The following is a 23114-nucleotide window of genomic DNA, read 5'->3' as shown; positions in this document are numbered from 1 at the left end:
AGGCATAATCGTTTACATGGTACCACACAGCACCTTCAGTGCAGTGGCACAGGGAAGTTTTTCCTATTTCCCAGAGGTTTAAATACCTTCTCTTGGATAAACTACTGTTTCCAAGAGCAGTGAAGTGAAATTGACTTTACTTACATTTTGACTTTCTAGACCCAGCACACACTATCTTACAATAGGGTGCTGGAGGGGTTACTTTCTAGTTTCTCATATAACATTTTTATGTTACTCTTTCCTCGAATGGCTGGTGGCAGTGGTTTACATTGAACTACCGTGATGTGCTTTTACTGCGAGCTGCTTTTGCTGCTGCAGTAAAGCACCCAAGGGTGCCATTTATGTCAAAATAGCCCGGTGTTCTTTTTTTGCCATTTCTTTGTGGAAAGGTCCTTCTTGAGATTTACTCTACGCGCCAAACCAGGTTTGGTCCCTTTGTTTGATTTGTCTTTGGCGGGATTCACGAGTGAAGCCCGCTCCTGGCTCCAGTATGTCTGGCGGGGGTAGGAAGCGAGGGAGGTGCCCGAAACTCCCTGTGCTTAATCCCCTTGGTTACAGAAATGCACCCAAAGGTGATTGTCAGCTTGGCTGGAATGAATGGGAGAAACCTGCATAAAAGGTGAGGCTTTTTGGCTTGGAAGGCAGAGTTGACCACTGGACGAAGGAATCCGAATAAGAACTTGGAAGAGACACCTGCTGCAACTCCTGGACCGTTGGTTTGCCCGGTGAAGTCCTGCTGCTGTGCTGAAGCTCCGAATTCGCCTCGACTAGAGAAGCCCTGCAAGGACGACTTCTCCCCTTGAGTTGGTGGGACCATTCAACTCCAAAGTAAGCCACCTGGACATCCTCTCGAAGTTGGTTGTATTCCACTGCAGTTGCTGCTGGAACCGAAGAACCAGGTAGAGGAACACCAGATTGTGTGTGTTGCTTTTAAGTTGGCCAAGAGCTCCAGGAAGATCCTCCCAATCTTCCCAGGAAGCAGGACTGATCGAGCCTGAGCCACCTGAACTGAGTGCTGGACCCCAGATGCAAGGAAAGCCCATCTCAACAGGCAAGAATCTGCGGTGCTGCTATTTGCTTCGACACGAGGAGCTGATACTGCAAAGTGCCACTGAATAGAAGTTGGTCCTTTTCTGTCGCTGACCGTCCCGTTGCAGTGAAGGAGTCCTCCAGACATCCTCCCTCTTGTTCCCACGACTGAGGCCCAGGAACACAGGATCTGCAGAGCTGAACAGGAACAGAAGCCAGCTGGAACCATTTATTCTAACCAAAGGTACTGTACAGTCTAAGAGAATTTACCTCGTGTGGTGTAACCTCACTTGTTCTCAGTGGAGACTTGTCTTGGTTGCTTCTGTAGAGTTGCTATCAGCTTCTTTACCTCACAAGCCTAATCAGCTTGTGGCCCTACTTTGATTTCTTTTCTTTTTACAAAGACTTCTAAAACATTGTGCAAGACTTTTACCTACCTACAAGAAGTGCTTTAGCTCACATAGACTTTTGCCCAATTGGCTTTGGCCTGGCCTGGCTGCCTGAATAACTCTTCTTCCCTCTGACTCTGTGTTTAGCTCTCCTTCCAGGAATTGGTTTACTTACTTTGCATTGGGGGTAACCAAAAGTACTTACCTGCTTCAGAATATTTGTGAGATCTCTTGTTTTATCCTAATAATCTTTTTCTTTGACATACTCCTAAGTATTGTTCTAAATGCAAAAGTAATATATTAATGTCCACAGTGTCCTAGCTATTTAAGTCACCCTAGGGTGTAGGCAGTGTCTGTGTGCCATCTGGAATTGGTACTTGCTGATTTAGAGAAACTAAAAGTGTGTATTTTGGAGTGCATTTGTGCGTTACTATTATATTCCCCATTCTGAAGAAGGCTTACTCAAACTGACTGTTAAATAAATGAATAATTGTTTAATCAAGAAACCTTGTGTGTAAGAGTTTATTTGAATACTTGTCACCGTAAATCTCTGTGTAACTCCCCTACAGCTCACATTGACCCCTCTTGAGATAAGCCCGGCTGCTCAACACGCGACCAACCTGTGTATTACAGACTTATACCAAAGGTTGGGTTCCTATTGCCAGGAGGTACGGGTTGTTGTAGTGCACCCAAAGGGTACTGCATACAATCTTGCCTAACAATGTTGCTACATGTTAAATGTGCCTCCACTAATGTGCCTCCCTTAGATGAAGTTGCGAACATTAGCCCGAGTCGCATCTGGATAGAAATGCAAATGTTAGCATGTCCCTCACTTGGGTGGAGTTGTGAACGTTAGCCTGAATCGCACCTAGATAGAAATGCGAATGTAAATGTTAGCATGCCTCACACGTGTGTCACTGTGTACCCTGCTTTCCTGTTCCCCATGCTGTTGCTATATATCTGTATGCCCCCCTCCTGTCACTGTAATCCCAACCCCCTGTCACTGTGTGTCCGTGTGTCGCGGTGTCCCCTGCCATCCTGTTCACGTGCCTGGGCTTGGGCACTTTAAAGATAACCATCATATCACATCACTACGCTTACTCCCTACTATACACCATCACACAACTAGAACACAGCTATACCCCTGACAAATTCGGCCTAGCTGTCCACATACGAATACTACCCCATGAACCCCTCATCACCCTAATAAAATGCAGCTAGCCGATGTCATTCCGGCCTTGCTGCTCACATAATGCGACCTTCAGGCCTAACACAGCCAGAATCCAGTCTGGGTGTCCACCCACCAGACTGCACACATCGTACTGATATCTTCTGCACCACACCTAACGCTAGGATGGAGCTACCATCCAGCAATTACATCAGCTGCACACATATCTGGTGCACCCACGCACCCTAAGACACTATCTCCCTCTACTGACCAGAACTGCAGTTCCAGAGGGCGTTCAACCTACCAACGCTTTGAGATCATAGCAATGATATATAGAGCGCTATATAAAGGCCAAGTAACATAACATAACATAGCCACTCATGATTGGTTGGCATACTCTCCCAAACTTGGACATTCGGCTTGCTAGAAGCACGTGAACAGGACCAAACCCAGGTGCAGAGAACAACATCAGACCACTGCCTACATTGATCAATTAGCCTACCATCTCTCATCAATGAGCTAAGACTTCTCCTTTGTAGTTTACCTTGCTGGCTGTTTTCTTCTCTGGGAATTTTAAGGAAGTCAGGGTACACCACTTTCTTCGTCTGAGATTTAATGAATAGACCTTGTTTTCGAAAATCTTGCACCACGGTCAAAAGACCACAAATGTGTCAATTTTGACCTGTTATTTACTGCTATTTGATTTAATTATACTGGATGCTATTACTTCTCTTGGCCTATGGAGACTTGGTTGCTCCGTCTTACTTATGCTTTCTGCACTCTTGATTGTCCAATACTTGACACTTGCAGATGTTTCTGCTTAATCTTAATCTAAGAAAAATATGCCCTTCGTTCATAGCTTATCCTGGTTAACTTCCTTTGTACTTTCCAATTAGCGAATGCACCACATGGTGTGATACTTAAATGCCATTGAATTAGAGTACTGCTAAGAAGCTTTTTAAATTGTTATTTAACTCTGTGTGCATACTGTGCTAAGTCATTTTAGCTCATACAAATCAAGTGGGGTGCATGTATTTTGTGCCTTGAAAATAATTTGTAGTTAACATTGCATCTGTTTTCAACAATCTGCCTAGATTCGAATTGCAGACGGCGCATAACCTTTGGTAGAGCGTGGAGCTCTTTTGCCACATGCGTTCCCCGAGCAAGAAACTACAAATCCCAAGTGAATTGTAGTCCTTTGCCGGTACTTCTTGTCCAACAGGCGCGACAGCACCAGCGCGACACCGACAAGCCCTTCTGTGGCGATCCGTGGCGTACAGATGTACACAGAAGACTCTGCTCCTGACAAGCCTGTGGTCTTTGCAGGGTAAGGTTCCTTGTGGCTTTTTACCCACTCGGTGATATTAAAATCTCTATATTCCCTGCAGACACTGGCTATTCACACCAACTATTGGCGAGTACAAAGCAATTGCCAGGCAAATGGGCTACTTACAGGACATATTATTGTCCTTCAGGGACCTACAACTTGGAACTTTGTCACTCCGTGTCTTGAATAAAATGAGGTCCTTCGAGATTCTCAATGCCCAATACACGATTAATGCAGATCCTAAGACGGACTCCAAACCAACTATAGCTTTGGTTAATGCCAGATCTGCTATTAAAGGTGCCACGGCTATATATGACCTTATTTTAACTACTGACTTGGATGTACTGTTTATAACTGAGTCTTGGTTTACTTCCACTAGTACTACCTCCTTTCACATTCTGGTACCTGCCAACTACCAGATTAAGTCGCTCAATAAGGAGAATGGTAAAGGAGGCAGGGTAGCTATACTGTATAAAGACACTGTTACACTACTTAACATCTGCACCGAGATTTGGGATACTACCTCGCAGGTCCTGGCCTGCACATTCTTATTGTTTCCCAATGACTTGTCATGTTATCTTGTGCTACAGACACCCCGGGTCAGCTAGTCTTTTTTTGATTTTTGAATGCACTGGATGTTTATCTTGGGACAGAAGCTCTCTGTTATTCTAAAATGATTAGATGATTATCCTTGGTGGCCTAAACATCTGGTGCAATGAGCCCAAGGAAGCTGATTTTAAACATTTGAGCGATATTCTTGAATCTCATGACCTAAGCATGCTTTCTACATTGCCAACTCACAGGAGGGGGCATTGCTTGGACCCTATTTTGTCGAGAGGTCTCAAATTATGGCATGTAGAGAATGCGCCAATTAGCTGGTCAGATCATTTTATGGTATTCTTTGCCATGGCACTTAACCACTAGTTATGCAGCTCGAAGCCATTTATAAACCCAGAACTGCGTCGCCGGAGAATAGATCTGGATCGTATTCCGGATGATGAACTTCTGAGTAATATTTTGGTTCAAACTGATACCACTTGTGCAGTATCATATACAAAATTGATGCAACAATTACAGCCTGTGACAGGATAGCTCCGTTAAAAATGTTTACACCAGCGTGCAAGAAGAATAATCGTTGGTTTAACGAAAAGTTGAAAATGCTCAAAGGACAATAGTGGAAGGCTGAGAGGAAATGGCTCAGGGCCAGAACTGATGCTAACTATGTTGTGGATAAGGTTGCTTTGAGACTATATAAGGAGGAGGTATTATTGGCTAAAGGCCCAGTGTCTCCAGAAAGAGATTGACCTTGCGAACAATTTTCAGTTATCAGAAATTTCTCCTGCCCTACTTGTTCACAAGTCAGTCTACCGGCATCTCAAAAGATGGTGAATGATTTTAACATGTTCTTCACAGAAAAAATCAACCTAATCCAAAATGACTTTGATACCCATGCAACGACACCATGTGCGGAGGATGCCATGGAGAATGTAGCTTCTGACAAACAAGAAAATGTACACAAATTTACCTTTTCCCCAGTTACAGCTGAGAACATTGAATCCCTGATCGATCAGTTAAAACCTACTATCCATAATTATGACCCCATTCCGACCTACTTGGGCAAGAAGCATGCTTGTGCGCTTTGCAAACCTATTCAGTTCCTGGTGAATGCCTCACTTGCACAAGGCTTTGTTCCTGCTGAACTAAAGAAATCGTACTTAACTCCACTGCTAAAAAAGCCCACTTTAGATCAGAACTTATTAGCTAACTATCGTCCCATTGTGGCCGGCAAAAATCCTGGAGAAGGTCGTTCCCTCCCAATTACACAGTTTTTTGGAGGAAAATGACATTCTAGATCCCTACCAATCTAGATTCAGAGCTGGTCACAGGACCGAGACCGCATTACTGCCTGGGATGATCTTCTAGAGACTACCAACAAAGGTAACATCAGCATGCTGGTCATGCTTGACTTGTCGGCAGCCTTCAATACTGTGGACTTTAGCATACTCAAAACTAGACTCTCATCACTGGCACAGATGTCCGATCTAGCCATTCAATGGTTTACATCTTTCCTGTCCAATCGCGTGCAATAGGGCTGGCTCATACCTGTCCGAACCTCTGCCCGTCACTTGTGGAGACCCGCAGGGTTCATTCCTGTCCCCAATATTGTTTAATTTATACTTCTGCCCATTACTCAATATGTTTGCTCAATTTAATCTGTTTTACCACTCATATGCAGATGATGCGCAGATATATGTACGACTAAGCCAGCCAGTGGAGGTAGTTGAGCGCATATTAAAATGCGTCGAAAAAATCCAAATCTGGATGCTGAACAATAAACTCCAACTAAATCCTTCTAAGACAGAGATTATTGTCCTTAGTCCTAAAAAGAAACTGACCAACATGGACTTGGTACCCTGTTCAACCCTGTACAAACAGACAGTAAAAAATCTAATTGTTATCTGGTAATCCAGTACGAGTTGTAATCCATAGGTAAATCAGATCATCAAGGCCTTTTGTTACCAGATGAAACTTCTAAAACCTTAACTCTCGATCATTTCTGAGAAGGACCGTCCAATCGTGGTGGGATCTCTTACGAACACCAAGCTGGACTATTGTAATGCCCTGTTGGTTGGCATACCCACATACCCACTTCAACGGCTTCAGGTCACACAATTCTGCAGTGCAATTAATAATTTCATTACCACAGTAAACGTCGATCTCAGAGTTCCGGAGGAACCGTCGCTGGCTTCCAGTACTGGAGGGAATACAGTTTAAGTTGTTGTGCCTTGTCTTTAAGTGCATTCACAGCCTCACCCCTGGTTATCTAACATCTAGAATTGTAAATCACTGGCCTACCCGTACATTACAATGTATGGAGAAAGGCCTGTTGGCAGTTCCCCCTCCAGAACTATTACCTGGGGCGATAGACAGTTCTCCGTTGCAGGTTCTCGAGCCTGGAACTCCCTCCCTTTACATCTACGGCAAATAAACTCTTTAACTATCTTTCGGAAATATCTGAAAACACACTTGTTTGTGTAGTTCTCGGAGTCAGTTGGCATAGTCAAAAGTCGTTAGCTCATTACAAATCCATCGGTGCCTAGATGCAGTTCGCTGCCAGGTTCTCTTGTGGGATTTGCGCATTATAAAATCAAAAATCAAATCAAATGTCTTGCTGTGTCATCCTTAGTCTCAGTAAAACAGATATTCTTTGTTTCTCACAGGAAGCTGTTTTCTGCAGCATTTCTGATTTGCATCCCTTGTTTGTCTCTGGGGTCATTTTGACACGATCCAACGTCCATCTTTCCATCATGTCCGCTTTACTCATGTTATAATTTCTACTGCAGCAAGCTTCTATGTAACGCATCTACCTTGCGTTTCTGCATATATACATTCATTGAGCTTCATCTCACTTGTCTTCTTGGTAAAGATGATTTCTTCATCTCTTTATACTTTATTACTTTGTTACTTGGATTACACCTTCATTCTTTAAGTATTCATTGTTTCTGTACGTCATTGTGTCTTCCCTTTATGACATTACTTTCCTCCTGTCTTCGCACTAAAAGCTCTTCTATGTCTAATGGTGGATGCCGACATCCTTCCACCTTCAGTGCGAGGGTACATTCGATATGGTTGTCTGAGTGCATACCGTCTCTCATATCTTTGGTGTGGTATTGGAACGATACCTGGTGCCATGCACAGAGTCTTCCTGCTTTGCTTCCAGTATGATGGAGGTGAGGGGGCGGGCACTAGCGATGACATCATCTGCTCCTCTACGTTGTCTTCTTGAAGCCCCCCCTAAGAACTCTAAACTAATAAGCCTAACTCCCAGTCTGGTTTTAGAATTTAAAATGTATTTATTAACACTTTCGGCTCCATGAGCCTTTCTTAACAGAAACAAATACGCTATGAATTTAAAACATGTCCAAGATCAAAAAACAAACACCACCATGCACATAATATAGATAAAGAATTCTAAAACGTGATAAAGCGAGAGGGAGAGGTACCCAGAGCACTGTATTTCCCTTGCAGCCCTCAAGTTCATTAAATTGGGAGTTAAAGGGAAACACGTATACCCACATCGGAGGGATATATTGTTAGCTTCGGAGCCCCTGGCAGCCTCCAGAAAATAATCTTTTGTTTAGGTGAGTGGAATGACGGCCAGATATGAAAACTGGTACACACTCTTTTCCAGTAGTTTCCAGGCTGCAGCCAAAACGGATGCCATCATCCTGGTAATAGTCTACTCAAAGCCCTCCCCCCACCCCCCAAGAAATGGCTTAATGCTGCTACACATTTTTCGTAAGTCTTCTCGTCGTAAATATGGGTCAATAAGTTTGCTTGTTAGGTGGTTGTTGCCTGAACAAAGTGTGATAAGGTTTCTTCACATGCTTGGCTTTTGTTTAAACCCAACTGTTTGTAGGATGACGTCTTTTTTGATTGCTGCGGAGAGGAAGTTTGTCGGCTCTGGCTACTATAAAAAAAAGTCTCATGTGGTCTTCAAATATGGTTGTTGGCAGGGTCCACCCAGCTTATGTTCGTTTTTACCTCTCTCCTACAGCCTGCTCTTTGTAACACTCTGGTTGTTTCTCTTTTAGAAGTTTAAACCGGGCCTTGCGTGCCAATGCATTCTTATATTCTAATTTTCCCTTGCTTCCTCCATCTGGGTGAGTGTGTATTTTTGAACTGTGCGCTCTACGTAGCAGTGTGGATAAAAAAAGTTTAATTTCCGGGGCTTTGCCGCATCGCGGCTCCTTTGTGCCTCTTCCCCTCCTTTCTTTGTTCCCTCCTGACCCCTAATTGGGTGCTCTGCCCCTTATGTGAACCCATTAGGGTAGCCCCACTGCCCATTGAAGCCCCTTGTGGCTAGGTGCCCCGAGGCAAATGACAGCGCCCACAGTTCCAGTTCCAGCGGGTGTTTGCTGGGAATTGTACTTTTTTACCGTCAATAAAGGTCTGCAAGGACCAAAAGTTCTAAAAATGCTACCACCCAAAGATTCGAACACCAAAAGTTCGAACCTTTGGTGGTAGCATTGCAGGTAAGTTTTAAAAAAAAAAGACTGCATGGTTGTGTCCCGCAACAGCCCGCTCACTATACTGTGTGGTATAGTGAGTGTGGTGTTGAGGGGGATCCCCCCCTGCAGCACACCCGTAAAAAAGGAAAAAAGAAAAGAAAAAAAACGGGGGCGTCCCCCAACACCCCGCTCACTATACTTTACAGTATAGTGAGCAGGGTTTGCTGGGGAAACCCCTGCATCCCCCGTAGTATGTACGTGTGTTCGCATGAGAAGGGTGCAAACCTTTGGTAGTTCGCACCTTTCTCATGCAAACGCTCCGACCGTGGCAAAATCAGCCGTGGTCGGATCACTTGGATCCGTTTGCTGGTGTTCGCGTTGGGAGCATGCAGCGCAGCCGTCAACCAGCAGCGACTGTCAAGGTAAGAAAGGTGGGGCAGGGGGAACAGCCATTACTGCTCCCTATTTAACTGTCCCTCCTCTCTTATTACTTCTGTTTTTTTGCAATCTGCTACACGTCACAGTTGTTTGTTATCCATATCTGGCATTAGGTGAACTGTCGTAATTAACCTTGGGGCTTTTTCCCTCTTTCTAGGAAAGTCGAATCTGTGTTTTTTGCTTTGTGGCATAGCCCTATGCTGTTTTCTTCTCCTCTCTTCCCCGCACACTCTTCCCAAACTTTCTCCCTGCACCCCTCTATGGTGCTCTCTACTCAGCTATCTTCTCTAACTGCTTTTCTATCACCTATCCTTTGCCTCCCACTAAGTCTGGAAGGAAGAAATTCAAGAAGGATATCCTGGTCTTCAATCCAGGCCTTCCTCTCGCTGATACCTACATCAGTGCTTCCTCCAGACAGACAATCACTGACGTCCTCTTTATTGTTCCCTCTCCCAACCTTTGGAATCCTACATATGGCCTCAGTTCCCTCTCTCCTTTTTCCTCCTCACCCATTAGTGCTGGCACAAGATGGGAGGTCCTCTTGGCCTCCTTCCTGTCCTCCAAAACCATCATTAACGGCCCAGGATCAAAACCTGCATCTAGAGGATAATATCTGTGCCCAAATCTTTACCTTAAACAAGGGTTAAGAAATTATTGCTGTTAGTATCATCAGCCCAGGATGGCAATTTGTGGCTGGGGGATAATATCCGAGCCTGACCTGTACCCTAAAACAAGTGGGTGAAAGTACTTGCTAGAAGACGAGTCCAAGAAGCAGGCCCAGTGGTATAACCTTGAGATGGAGTAAAGCAAAGAAGCAAGCTGGGTGCTTAAACCTTAAAACTATAATTAAATGAAAGAAGTAGCTGAGCGCTTTAGCAATGAAGACTGGGGGAGAACAGTACCCTCATGGCATACCCTCACCACTGCATTGTTTAACCCCACCCAGCATTGTTGAAAGGAGATAAACCCCAAGGAGGGAATCCCATTTATGTTCTAGACAAACCCCAAACGCTATAGGCGTTCACCCCTAACCCTTGTTCGTGGACTATAGACAAGGCACTTTCCAGGTACTATACCCAGAGCTGGGCCGATAGACGAGAGAACCTAAGAGGAACAATATACCTATTAGATCAGGAATCCTGAAACTTTACATTTGACCCCGCCCTAACAGTCCTCACTTATGTCATTCCCACACCACAAAAGAAGAATATTTATTTTTGTTGTTAAAAGGGCCATTTTACTCATAGGAGTTTATCCCAAAACACATGCTTAGAAATGCCATGATGTTAGTGAAATAGGCTACTGTGGCATTTGTTTTTTTGTGATCTGTCACAGCCAGAAGGTCTGTCTGTCGTCTGTCGTTTAAAATGTTACTTGATCATGGGTCTGTATGGAAGGCCACATTCTTAACATGTAACATGATTTTTTTTTTGCATTTATTAATGTTCTACAAAGGACCACATAAAAAGCAGCTTCTCCAGAGGAGCAATCTATCAATAGGGGCAGGTTTGTAGTGGGATATTGGGCCTCATTACGACCCTGGCGGTAAGGGGTTAGCGCCAGCGTTAGCTGCGCCGACCCCTTACCGCCAATCACGAGTTCCCTTTCCGCCATGGCGGATTTTACACCTGCTTCTAGCGGGTGTAAAAAACCATGGCGGTAAGGGAACTTGATGTTAATTACGCCACCGTAATTTACGGTGGCGTAATTAACGCCTTCCCCACTCCCATTATGCCCTATGGGGCAAAAATGGGAATGGGGAAGGGTAAATGGGGATTGGGGACTTACCGCCCCGCCGACCTCGGAATGGGGCGGTAAGTCCGCCAACCACCATGGCGTAAACATAGTTTACGCCATGGTGGTAAAGTCACGGCCCAGGCGGTAACTTACCGCCTGGGTCGTAATGAGGCCCAATTAGTACCCGGCGCAGTGAATCCACTGGATACACCTAATGTGGATTGGCTCGTTTCCGAGCCATACCACAGTCTAATCCCGTGGACGCACTTACGTGCATCATGCGCCGGGTACATTCTCTTCTTTTTTTCTTTTTTTTCTGGCGACCATGGAACGTCCCTTCTCCCTTTTCCAAGGTGGCCAGTTGCCTCCCATTTATTAGTACGGAGCAAGTTGGCCCATAATGGCGCCCTGTCTCTCCGTACTAATGAAGCAGTATGCGCGTTCTACTGTTCATAGAACTAACGCGTACTGCGACGACATCCTTTCAAACGGAAAAAGAAATGCCGCTTGAAAAGGTTTCGTCAGTGCATTAGTATTCTGGGGCTGCAAACTCCGGGAATCTAGTATCCCGAGACTGCAGACCCTCGAATACTAATGGAAACAACTGCCTCGCCAACGGGCCATTACCGGCTAAGGTAATGCCACCGTTAAGGCCCCGGGGGAATTACCTTAGGCGGTAATGGCCCGCCGGCTCGGTGGTTATTGCCATACAAAGTACAAGGATTGGTGTTAGAGGTGACACAGCAAATGCGTGTTCCTCTAAGCTACTTCAATGGGTTCAGCACTCGCTGCAAAGATCTCTGCAGAACCAGCACATCACAGGTTTGGATCAAGAAAGCAGAAGAATGATTTATCCTTTTGTTGATAACAATATGTAACATTGAGTAGCACCTATTTTGCACGCCACAAAATGTTTCACCATTCAGTGGGCATTAGATAAAGTTATGTTTAATGCTTATAGAAATAGTAGCCATAGCAACATCAGTGGCCATATTGCTTTGTATTTTTAAAAACATCTTCTCTGGCTGTATAGCACACATGGTCATGCTTATTTGCTGCAGGTGCACAATTACTTGAAAATACACAGGTGAACATAACTAGAATCTGTACCGGCTGTGTTATGTGCTGCGCCTGGCGGTCTGATTGAAAAGTCAATGGGGGGGTCTGTATTGATGCACATGCTTCAGATCAGTTGGGAATTCAAAGTAAACTATCTAGTGTACAGTCCGTGTTCAGTTGTATTGCAAAATCCATTAACCAAAACGTCCTTCATCATCTTTGTTTTAGGGTGAATACATCCGGCTTTGGGTGCCGGAATTGCAAGGTGTGAGTGGAGGAGATGCACACACACCCTGGGCACTCAGTAGTGCTTCCTTAGCAAAAGCAAATGTGTCTCTTGGGGAGACCTACCCACTACCGATCATCACAGCACCAGAGTGGGGCAGACATATTAATCAGAAACCGGTAAGTATGATCTCACTAGTGTCCCCTTACACGTTCACAGTAGCATCCCTAAATAAAGGCATGTAATGGATGGCTACAAGTTATCTCTTCACTTACCCATTCTGGCGAAATGAGCTGTAATGAATATGTCAGCACTTGGTATGAAAAGACAGAAAAATAGAGTGTAATGTGTCACACGTGCATTTTAAAAATTCAGCATATGCAACCTGTTGCTGCTCTAGTCATACATCCGGTGTGGGCCACTCAAACACTCAAAGAAAACCAAATGCTGCCTTTGTACACAGTGGCTTACATGTTTTTCCTTTTTGAAGGCATTGCTTCTTATTTATAAAAAGATGATAGATAAAACTTTATTTCGTGCAATGCCCATAAAAGTACATTAGAGCCCCACAACACAGATAGTATACGCCTCAATGCAATAGCTATAAAATATAAAACACCACAATAAAATTACATATACTACAGTAAAAGCGCTCTCAATTCCAGCGCATACTCAACATAAGTATACCTTATTTGTGCATAGATAATACTCGGAGGAGATAAAATCATGTTAAACGACATACGTGCACTAAACAATGGACAGAGAAATTTGCCCAGCTTTTTTCGCATATAGAGGACATATTAACAAGCAATACAACAGATCATCCACATCATGCCGATTACAAAGGCATCTATTTAAACCGTTCCTTCTTCTGTCCTGTGTTGTGGAGAATTCTCAGAAATGTGCTAATTACATCCACCTTAGAGACCCCCAGCAACTTTGCTGGATTTTGAGGACTTGAGAGTGAGACCCTTTTTCCCCACTCTCTCATGTATTTTAATGTGATTTCTGGAATTTGTGTTTCTTTTGGTTGTGGAGTCTGACAAACTCCATAGGCATCATCTTTACATTGTGGCACACAGCACCTTCAGTGCAGTGGCACAGGGAAGTCTTTCAGATTTCCTAAAGGTTTAAATACATTCTCTGCGATAAACTACTGTTTCCCAGAGCAGTAAAGTGAAATTGACTTTACTTACATTTGTAACTTTCTAGACCCAGCACACACTATCTTACAATAGGGTGCTGGAGGAGCTACCTAGTATCCCCTTTTGTCTAACTTCCCATGTAACATTTTTGTTACCCTTTCCTCACTGAATGGCTGGTGGCAGTGGTTTCGTTTTAACTATCGTGGTGTGCATTTACTGCGGGGTGCGTTCGCAGCTGCAGTGAAGCACCCAAGGATGCAGTTTTGTCAAAATGGCCCGGTCTTCTTTTTTTGCCATTTCTTCGTGGAAAGGTCCTTCCTGAGATTTACTCGGCGCGCCAAACCAGGTTTGGTCCCATTGTTCGCTTTGCCTTTGGCTGGATTAACGAGTGAAGCCCGCCTCTGGCTCCAGGGTGTTTGGGGTAGGAAGTGAGGGAGGTGCCCGAAACTCCCCTGTGCTTAGTCTCCTAGGAGACCCAAATGCACTCTGTAGTGATTGGCCGGCTGACTGTCTGGCAAGGACAGCCACCCTGCTGGGTGACTGACAGCTAGGCTGGAATGAATGGGAGAGAACTGAATAAAAGGTGAGGCTTTTGGCTTGGAAGGCAGAGTCGACCACTGGACGAAGGAACCGAAGAAGAACTTGAAGAGAACGCCTGCTGCAACTCCTGGACCGCTGGTTTGCCCGGTGAAGCCCTGCTGCTGTGCTGAAACTCCAAATTCGTATCGACAGAGAAGCCCCTTCAAGGACGACTTCTCCCCTTGAGTTAGTGGGACCAATCGACTCCAAAGTAAGCCACCTGGACATCCTTCTCGGAGCTGGTTGAATTTCCACAGAGTTGCTGCTGGAAACCGTATAGCCAGGAAGAGGAACACCAGATTGTGTGTGTTGCTTTTAAGTTGGCCAAGAGCTCCAGGAAGAGCCTCGGGACTCACAAGAAGCAGGACTTGACCGAGCCTGAGCCCCCTCAACAGAGTGCGGGACCCCAGAAGCAAGAAAAGGCCATCTCAACAGCCAGGAACCACAGTGTTGCTATTTGCAGTAGTCACGAGGAGCTGAAACACCAAAGTTCCACTTTTTGGAAAGATTGCTGGTTCCGAGCATTGACCGTCCCATTGCAAAGCAGGAGTCCCCCGAAGTCCTCCCTCTTGTCCCCTCGACTGAGGCTCAGGAACAGTGAGATCTGCTGAGCTGCACAGGATCAGAAGTCATCTACACTTTTTCTTCAATACAAAGGTACTGGTAAAGTCTGAGAGAACTTAGCTCTCATTGTAGAGTTGCTTGCATCTTCCACCACTCATAAGTCTAATCAGCTTGTGGCCCTACATTTGATTATTCCTTTCTTCAAAGACTTCTAAAACATTGTGCAAAGACTTTTCTACTTACCAGAAGTGCTTCATCCTATGTAAGACTTTTGCCCAGCCTATTATACTGAATGACTCTGCTTAGGGGATCCAAAAGTATTTGCCTGCTTAGGAATATTTGTGGTCTCTTGTTGTTCTAAAAACCTTTTCCTAACTTCAACAGTATTCTAATGCAAACAGTAAGATATTAATGTCCCCAGCACCCTAGCTATTGAAGTCACCTGAGGGTGTAGGTTGTGTCTGGGGGTCATCCCAAAAGGGACTTTACTGATTTAGAAGCTAATAGTGTGTGTTTTGAAGTGTATTCGAGTTACTGTTATATTGCTCCCTTCTGAAGAAGGCTTACTCTAACTGACTGATAAATAAATTAATAATTGTTTATTCAAGAAATCGTGTGTGTAAGTGTATATTTGAAACTTGTCACTGCGAATCTCTGTGTAACTCCCCTACAGCTCACATTGACCCCTCTTGAGATCAGCCTGGCTACTCAACACGCTACCAAAACTGTGTAGTACAAGCTTGTACCAAAGGTTGGGTTTCCTATACCTGTAGTCTGAGTTGTGTGTAGTGCACCCAAAGGGTACTGCATATAAACTTTGCCTAACATCCTGCAAAGTGCCTTTTGTAAAAAGTAGGTTGGACCTCAAGTGAAGGAAGACTGCCCATTTATTTTGACAGTCCCAGATCTTTCCTCCTTCTAAGATAACCCACAATGTTGTTTTATGAGATTCACAAGCCTCTCTTAAAAAGACCTTGGTCACCAATTACGGCCCAAGAAATCAGCGACGCTATCACAGCACTATCAGCAAAAAGACTCCAGGCCCAGACGGTTTTGGCAATGGCTATTACAAGACATTCCATACACAATTGCTAGGTCCATTATCAAAACTATTCAATACAATTAGAGAAGAGGGGAAGGTCACGCAAGATATGGGAAAGTCCATAACTATACTACCGCTAAAGCCAGGCAAAGATCCCAAAAACTGTGCAAGCTATTGGCCTACAGCACTGCTGAACACAGATGTAAAAATCTACACGAAAATTTTAGCAACCCGTCTAATGGAAATCCTTCTAAACATAATACAGGATCACCAAGCAGGGTTCATCGCCGATAGACGCACACAAGACCACGTCAGAAGGGCAGTAGATGTCATAGATGCTGGGCGACGTACACAACAATCAATTGCTGTAGCGGTTCTGGATGCCACCCGGGCCTTCGACAGCATGGACTGGGGCTATCTGAGTTTGATTTTGGAGCGGTTTGGTTGCGCTCCAGAATTTACGAAAATGGTGCTCGCCAACTACCAGCATCCATCGACAAGCTTCAGGATCAATGGTCAGGGCACAGAATTCATGGAGATCGGAAGGGGCACACGACAGGGCTGCCCTCTCTCCCCCCCTAATGTTTGCAATGGCAATGGAACCATGTGCAATGCAGATCCGCCAGGACGTCAGTATCAAGGGAGTTACAATAGGTCAGGAAACCCACAAAATAGCCCTATATGCAGATGACATCCTGCTCTTCATGGGAGACCCAAAAAATACAATGCCCAGAGCTATGGCCCAGTTGGAGGAATTCAGACAGGTCTTGGGGGTTCTCCATAAATTTCTCCAAATCGAAAGCAATGAACATAACGGCAAGGAAAGAAGATATCGAGACATTGGCGAGATCATTCCTGATGTGCTGGGTTGAAAGAAAACTGGAATAACTAGGGATTCACCTTGCCAGCGATCCACACAAACTATATCAGTCAAACAGCGCCGGTGTGGAAACAATTACAGGAAGACATGTGCAGATGGGACTCCCAGGAGCTGTCATGGTTCGCCCGCATCACAGCGGTCAAAATGACCATTCTCCACCGCCTCCTTTATGTAGTAAGCTCACTGCCAGTACCAATACCACCAGCCAAGATCCGAGAGCTGCAAGACGCGGTATTCAAATTCATATGGCATAATAAGAAACCTAGAATCTAGAAACAAATCCTAATGCGCTCCCCTCTTCTGTGCGGTCTGGGAGTTCCAGAAATGGACAGATATATTTTGGCGGCACAATTAGCACCAATGCTGAGATGGGTGAAACCAGAGGATCATAAAGGATGGTGCAGAATCGAACAAACAGCCTCATCGTCCCCCTAATAGCCCTTCTGAGCCTGAGCAAAGATAACCGAAACCGAGAAGCCTTAGTAGAAATTACGAAATGGTCTCTACTAAGTTGGGACAAAGCCCGGAAAATGAAACGCATTCCTGGTGGAATGGGTCCATATACGCCACTGATGGGCAACCCAGATTTCACACCGGGTCTCCAACGAGGATATTGGGTGGGCTGGTCAGGGGCAGAAACGACGCACCTGAAAGACATGTACAAAGACGGCGCTCCATTGCTCTTCACAGATTGCCAGTTGAAATTCAATATAGGGGAAAATGAACGCTATAAATATGCGCAAATCAGGCACTGGATTACCCACCCAACGGTGAAGAAGGCGGGCACGAGAACGCCATCAGGCCTAGAACTGTCGCTTCAAGAAGGCAACACGGCAAAGAGGGTCTCTAGACTCTACAAACTCCTCCCCAATGAACAGCAAACTTACCATCTCGCATACAAAATGTATTGGGAAAGAGATATGCAAGAGTCACTAACGGAGGAGGAATGGTACCAAATATGGGCACGTGCACACAGCACCTCCAGATGCACCACAATAAAGGAATCTGTGTACAAATTGTGCCTCAGATGGTATATGTCCCCGAAACGCATTCACAAAATTGCAAAGTCTTACCAAACTGTTGGCGGAACTGCAGTGAGAAGGGAGACCTGTTCCACATGTGGTGGACGTGTCCTAAAGCAGTTGCCTACTGGAAGGAAATACTAAGCTACATAAAAGACCTCTCAGGGGTGGATCTGCCGAGATCTCCAAAGACAATTCTCTTAGGAGTCCCTATAGAAGGGAAATACGCAATGTCAGGAGCGACAGCCAAACATATCACCCATCTACTATCAGCAGCCAGAATGATTCTTGCACAAAATTGAAAAAACAAAGAAGGCCCAATCTCAGCATGCTGGTGGGTTAAGATCTGGTGGGTGATGGCTATGGAGAAAATATGCGCCATCAGCACTGGTAAATACCTAAGATTCCTAACTACATGGAATCCATTTCATGAACATGTACGGGACAGAGAAGCCCATTTCTTCAAACCCTGCTTGCTCCAAAACACACATGTAACTTGAACTCCCTCAAAAACAAAGATAATGAGACGCTGAGGTTAAGAAGGGGGAGAAAACTTTAAAAGTCTAGAATCTAAAATGTAAAATAATACTTACAGTTGGGGGGGAGAGGATCTTATAGAGGTTGAGGGGTTAATAAAAAGAAATGGGCGAATGGGGGAGGCGGGAAGAGGGAGGGAGAGAATTGGGACATTTTTGGAGGTAATGCGAATTATAACGATTTGTAAGACATGAACATGAGTAAAATGTAGAGCATAAGAGTTTAATGTTGTCAAATGCTATGTTGTAATTGCTTATATGCCTTCGAACCAAAAATAAACATGGTTTAAAAAAGACCTTGGTCAGAGTTTCTGCTGCCCCACCCCACCTCCCTATCTGATTTACCATGAAAATAGTCCGCCAGACCAAGCTTTTCAGGAGTTACGCTTATATAATTTAGCCATTTAACTTGTATTGTCCAAAATGTCCCGAATTAATGACCTTGTCAACGACAAAGCTGGATTACCCCAGAGACGCAGCCAGTACAACAGTGGTTGGAGCAGAATAAGATCTAAAGCAAACATTGTGCTACATTCCTGGTGTACTATGAAACCCAGAAAGCCCTGGTTCAACCCCCATAATTCCTTTAAGGAACTGATTGACAATGGCACCTAATGCCCCCAGACTGCTGCTCCATACGTGGCCACCGGCACAGACTTTGCTTTATAAATACGTATGCCGGGATCAGCTGGGAAGCCCGCCATGCTGTATCCATAGCGCAGTATGGAGCCATTTATTTGGGCACATTTACCGGCCTGAGATTCAATATGCAAGTGCCACTCGAGGCCTTTTGAAATCTTCACGCCCAAGTGCGGGAAGGAGCTAACCCATTGCATGGCATGCCCTTCAGCTAATATGGTTCTAAGTTTTACTTTTTGTGGTCCTGATACACATTACTTTTGATTTTGCAACATTCATTTTCAGATCTCTTGCGGACATGTAATTACAAAAGCCCTTCAGTAACTGCTGGAGAGCAATAAGCAACGCATCATCAGCGAACATTAATACTGGCAGGCGCCTTCCAGCTAGCTTAGGTACATCACTTGAGAGATCATCTAGAGTGGCAGACGATGAATCGATATACAAATTAAAAAGCAACGGGGCCATCGCGCATCCCTGTCTAACGCCACAAGCTGAATTTATAGAGTCTGATAACTTCCCCTGATGCGTTAACATGTATAATTTCAGCAATCATTCATCCAGCACGGTATTAAGGTCCCCCAAGTGTAACAAATGGAGCAGCTCCTAGCCCTGTGCAAGATGATGATCTTAGTTTTTCTATAAAGGACCTAGGTAATGCACTTAAAAACGTATCTAACGGGAAAGCTGCTGGTCCACATTTGGTCCCAATAGAATTTGATTAAAAATGAACGGGAGATTTGGTTACAATTATTCACTAGAGTGTGTAACGTTATTTCACGGAATGAGACCATCCCCTGCAGTTGGAACCAGGCTATCGTTCTTCCGATCTTTAAGAAGGGGAACATTGCAGACCCAACTTGCTATCGTCCCATCTCCCTAATTGATACAACAGCTAAATGATTCGGCCAGACACTCCACAGGAAAATCATGGACTGGGTAGAGTAGAATGCTATTGTATCAGATATCCAATATGGTTTCTGTAAAGGCGTGGGGACGGCTGACCAAATCCTGAACTTGTCCCCTATCTTGGGGAAAATACACCCATGGCTATAGGGTCCCCACTGATGTAGCCTTTATGGACTTAAGCACATCTTTCGACTGCGTAAATCGTGGTAAACTGTGGACATATCTAAAATCCTTTGGCATGCCATCTTCCTTACTAGATCTGCTGGTAGCCATGTACACAGACCTCTCAGTAATAGTATGTTCTTGAATGATGTTCAAACCAGCTCTTTGCTGAAATTTCCGCAGCTCCCACTCGATCTTTGCTGGAATTGTTGTTTAAGCCCGCAGCAATCGTTCTCCAATATAATTTGGGATCACCGGAGACAGCAGCCATTTCCAGTTCCTACCATGTCTGTGCAGTCAGCTTTCCCCTTGATAATTGCATTTTTGTATAGCTGCCTAAAGGCTGTAATTTCTCTGCTGCACCTAATTGGGCACGTCAAGGCTATGAGGAGTGACTGCTTAGCAGACCTACACTCATTTCCAAACCAGCCTAGCCGTTTATTATTATACCTTAGCTTCCTTTTGGGACCCACAAAGGCATCACCTGCAAACCTCATTATAAGGCCCCATTAATTTAGCACCCTGTTTGAGTGGATAAGGGGATTCAGACACACTTCAAGGCAAGGCAGGGCATTACAAATAAATGTCAACATCAAATGTTCATGATCACATTGAGGCCACAAGAATGGTTTACAAATGTCTTTAACAATAGTTTCTAATTCCCTATAACAAGATTGTCTACTATTCAGAGGCAACAGAAACTGAATAGTCAAAATCAAAGGGTCGTGATCACTTTCCAAATGAGGAAGCACTTCAAAATCATAAATCAAGTTCCAGCTAGATATAGCCATAATAAAATAGTAAATAATAGAACTATATTTGGAATTACTAAAGGTACACCTAGCTGGAACATAAGAGGGGCATCTGCCATTTACAGGACGTAGCCCCAACTCGTACAACTTTAGCAGGAATTCCCGACCAGGAGCATCAGAGGTTAGGTCGGACAAAACCGGAGTGGGGAGATGCAAGGCGGTATCTTCTTCACTTTGTGAAGCCATCGCACATAGTGAATTTCCCATCTTTAAGTTAAAGTCCCATTTTATGCAGTATGAGGGTTTACCTTAGGAATTATCACTGATAGGCATCCCTTCCGCTTCGTAAAGTAACTCCTCAAGCGGGCCCCCATGTCTTTCCCTCCCTTTACATTATAAAAGTTGAACAAACTCAATTTTTAATAGGCAATGTAATATCTACAATCAAAAGGGCATCAGATGAAAACAACGTTTATGTTTACACTGCCCAACCGTGCTGAAATATAAATGGCCAACCTCGCACGCTTCCTCCCCCATCTACTATGAGTGGCACTGACAAGAAACACTAAATAATTCATTAGGTCTGGGGGAGCAGCAGACTAGTTTTCTTGGAGCATAATAATATCAAGCTGACTCAAAAAGTCCATTAACTCAGGATCACTCAATCTCCTCTCCAGGCCTGCAATGTTCCAAGACATAATTTTTAAGGAAAAGGGGGCTTTATGGGTGTTAGGAAAAAGAAGGTGGGACATGTTTCACATAACCATACACTGAGTCTACACTTTCGCAGTCAGGGGGAGTTGGGCTATATTTGGGCTACTCTCCTGGCCCCGTTGGGCGACAGTTGGGGTTCTCTTTCTGGATACTGTTACCATACAAGCAGTTATTTTTGGGAGAGTTGCAGTACCCCACTGACAATGTACAGATGTCCTCAAAAGAAATCTCAGATTCATCTGTATGTATGTATAGGAAGTTCAGGACATCTGTATGTGGTCACTGGTACTGCATCTCTCCAATCTCAAATGTGATTTCTTATTAGGACATCTGTATGTTAGTGGTACTGCACCTCTCCAATAAAAAAGGTCGGGGGGACATCTGCATGTTGTAGATCATTGGATAGGTGTAGTACTACTGACAACAAATAGGTGTCCTTGTAAGAAATCACACTGAGATCAAAACTACAATATAAGACAACTACAGCCAAAGACTGCAATTATACATATGACCAACATATGTCGCTCCCCACTTGTGCTGCCCCTCCTCCCCTACCTCCGCCACACTGTGCTGTCCCTCCTCCCCCACTTGTGCTGTCCCTCCTCCCCCCTTGTGCGTCCCCTCCTCCCCACTAAAGGGTAATTTTCATTGTTGGGCAGAAACCTGTGCAGTTCACTGCAAAAGGCTTAAGACTACAGGTGTTGGCAGTAAACCCAATTGGTAGCAGTCTGTACCACCCAGATTTACCTGGTTTTTGTGGCGGAGCAGCCAGACTTCTCTCAAGAAGAGTGAGACAGTATATAGAGTATACAAGATAGGTACCAAAATACAGTAGCACAAGCAAACACTGACCAGAGCTTTGGTATCAAGTATATAATTATTTATTTAAATACACACTTAGAAAATACTCCAGCACTATTATTATAAGCAAGTTCAAAAACAGTCACTATTAATATATATACATCCCTTATTCCTTACTAGACAAGTCTTAGTTAACACCACTTATTTCCAGACAGAGGTGAGCGCTTAACTAAAGATGGCACTCCAATAAGTTTAAGAAAAAGGGAGGGAAAAAGCAGAAATTAGGAACAGCACACAACACAATCCTTTAGAAGCACTCAGCAAGGCAGGACAGTCAAAGTCTACTTGTAAGCAAAAAGTTCAGAGGCCAGGCTCCCTCTTGGAGAGAGTAGAACACCAATGCGCCCAAGATCACACAGTTTAAAAGGCTTGGAGAGTCTTGCAGAGAGTTCAGAAAGGAATCCGTTCAGTTTAGAAAAGTTCAGTTAGCCAGCCTAGGGCCAACCCAAGTGGTAAGTTGAGGCTTTAAGAGTCACCCCACACAGACCGTTGCGAGGGAGGCCAGGCGGACACAGTACCTTTTAAGGTGGAGAGGATCCTCCAGCGGGGACAGTTGTTCCTGGCAGCGGGTGCAAGTCGCGGCGTTGTCCAGAGGAAGAGGTGATCTCGACGTGGAGGAAGGGTGAAGGTTGTTGCACTGCCAGGGAAGAAACCAGCCGCGGAGTTCTCCGGTTAAAAGGTACTACCCTTTTATTCGCGGTAGTGGTGAAAACGTGGTATCCCAGTTGCCGGGGTGCTTGGCACAGGCAAGGCGGCCACAAGATGATCCGGGAAGGCGAAAAGGCGGGCAAACTGGTTATCCCCACCAGTCAAATGAAGACTCTTCGGAATGAAGATCTCCTCTGTCGTCGGGAAAAGTGGTGAGACGGTTCAGCAGGGCTCCACCGGTGGTGTCGTTGTTGCAGGTCGGCTCAGCTTCTCCCT

At 44.7% G+C, this 23114-nt stretch overlaps 1 protein-coding gene across 1 annotated transcript in view; it reads left to right on the top strand.

Moving 5' to 3' along the window:
• The window catches only part of LOC138569624 (cryptochrome DASH-like), a 490626-nt gene that overhangs the window by 408346 nt on the left and 59166 nt on the right, over nt 1-23114 (top strand). The window contains exon 13 of the mRNA XM_069647757.1: nt 12388-12564. Coding sequence (XP_069503858.1) covers nt 12388-12564 — 177 coding nt within the window. The remainder of the gene's footprint in view (nt 1-12387; nt 12565-23114) is intronic.

The sequence above is a fragment of the Ambystoma mexicanum genome, chromosome 2q (genome assembly GCF_040938575.1).
Source record: "Ambystoma mexicanum isolate Mex_15411 chromosome 2q, UKY_AmexF1_1, whole genome shotgun sequence".
NCBI classification, from domain to species: Eukaryota; Metazoa; Chordata; class Amphibia; order Caudata; family Ambystomatidae; genus Ambystoma; species Ambystoma mexicanum.
The sequence above is the reverse complement of the archived record's forward strand: the minus strand, read 5'-3'. Positions and strand labels throughout refer to the sequence as shown.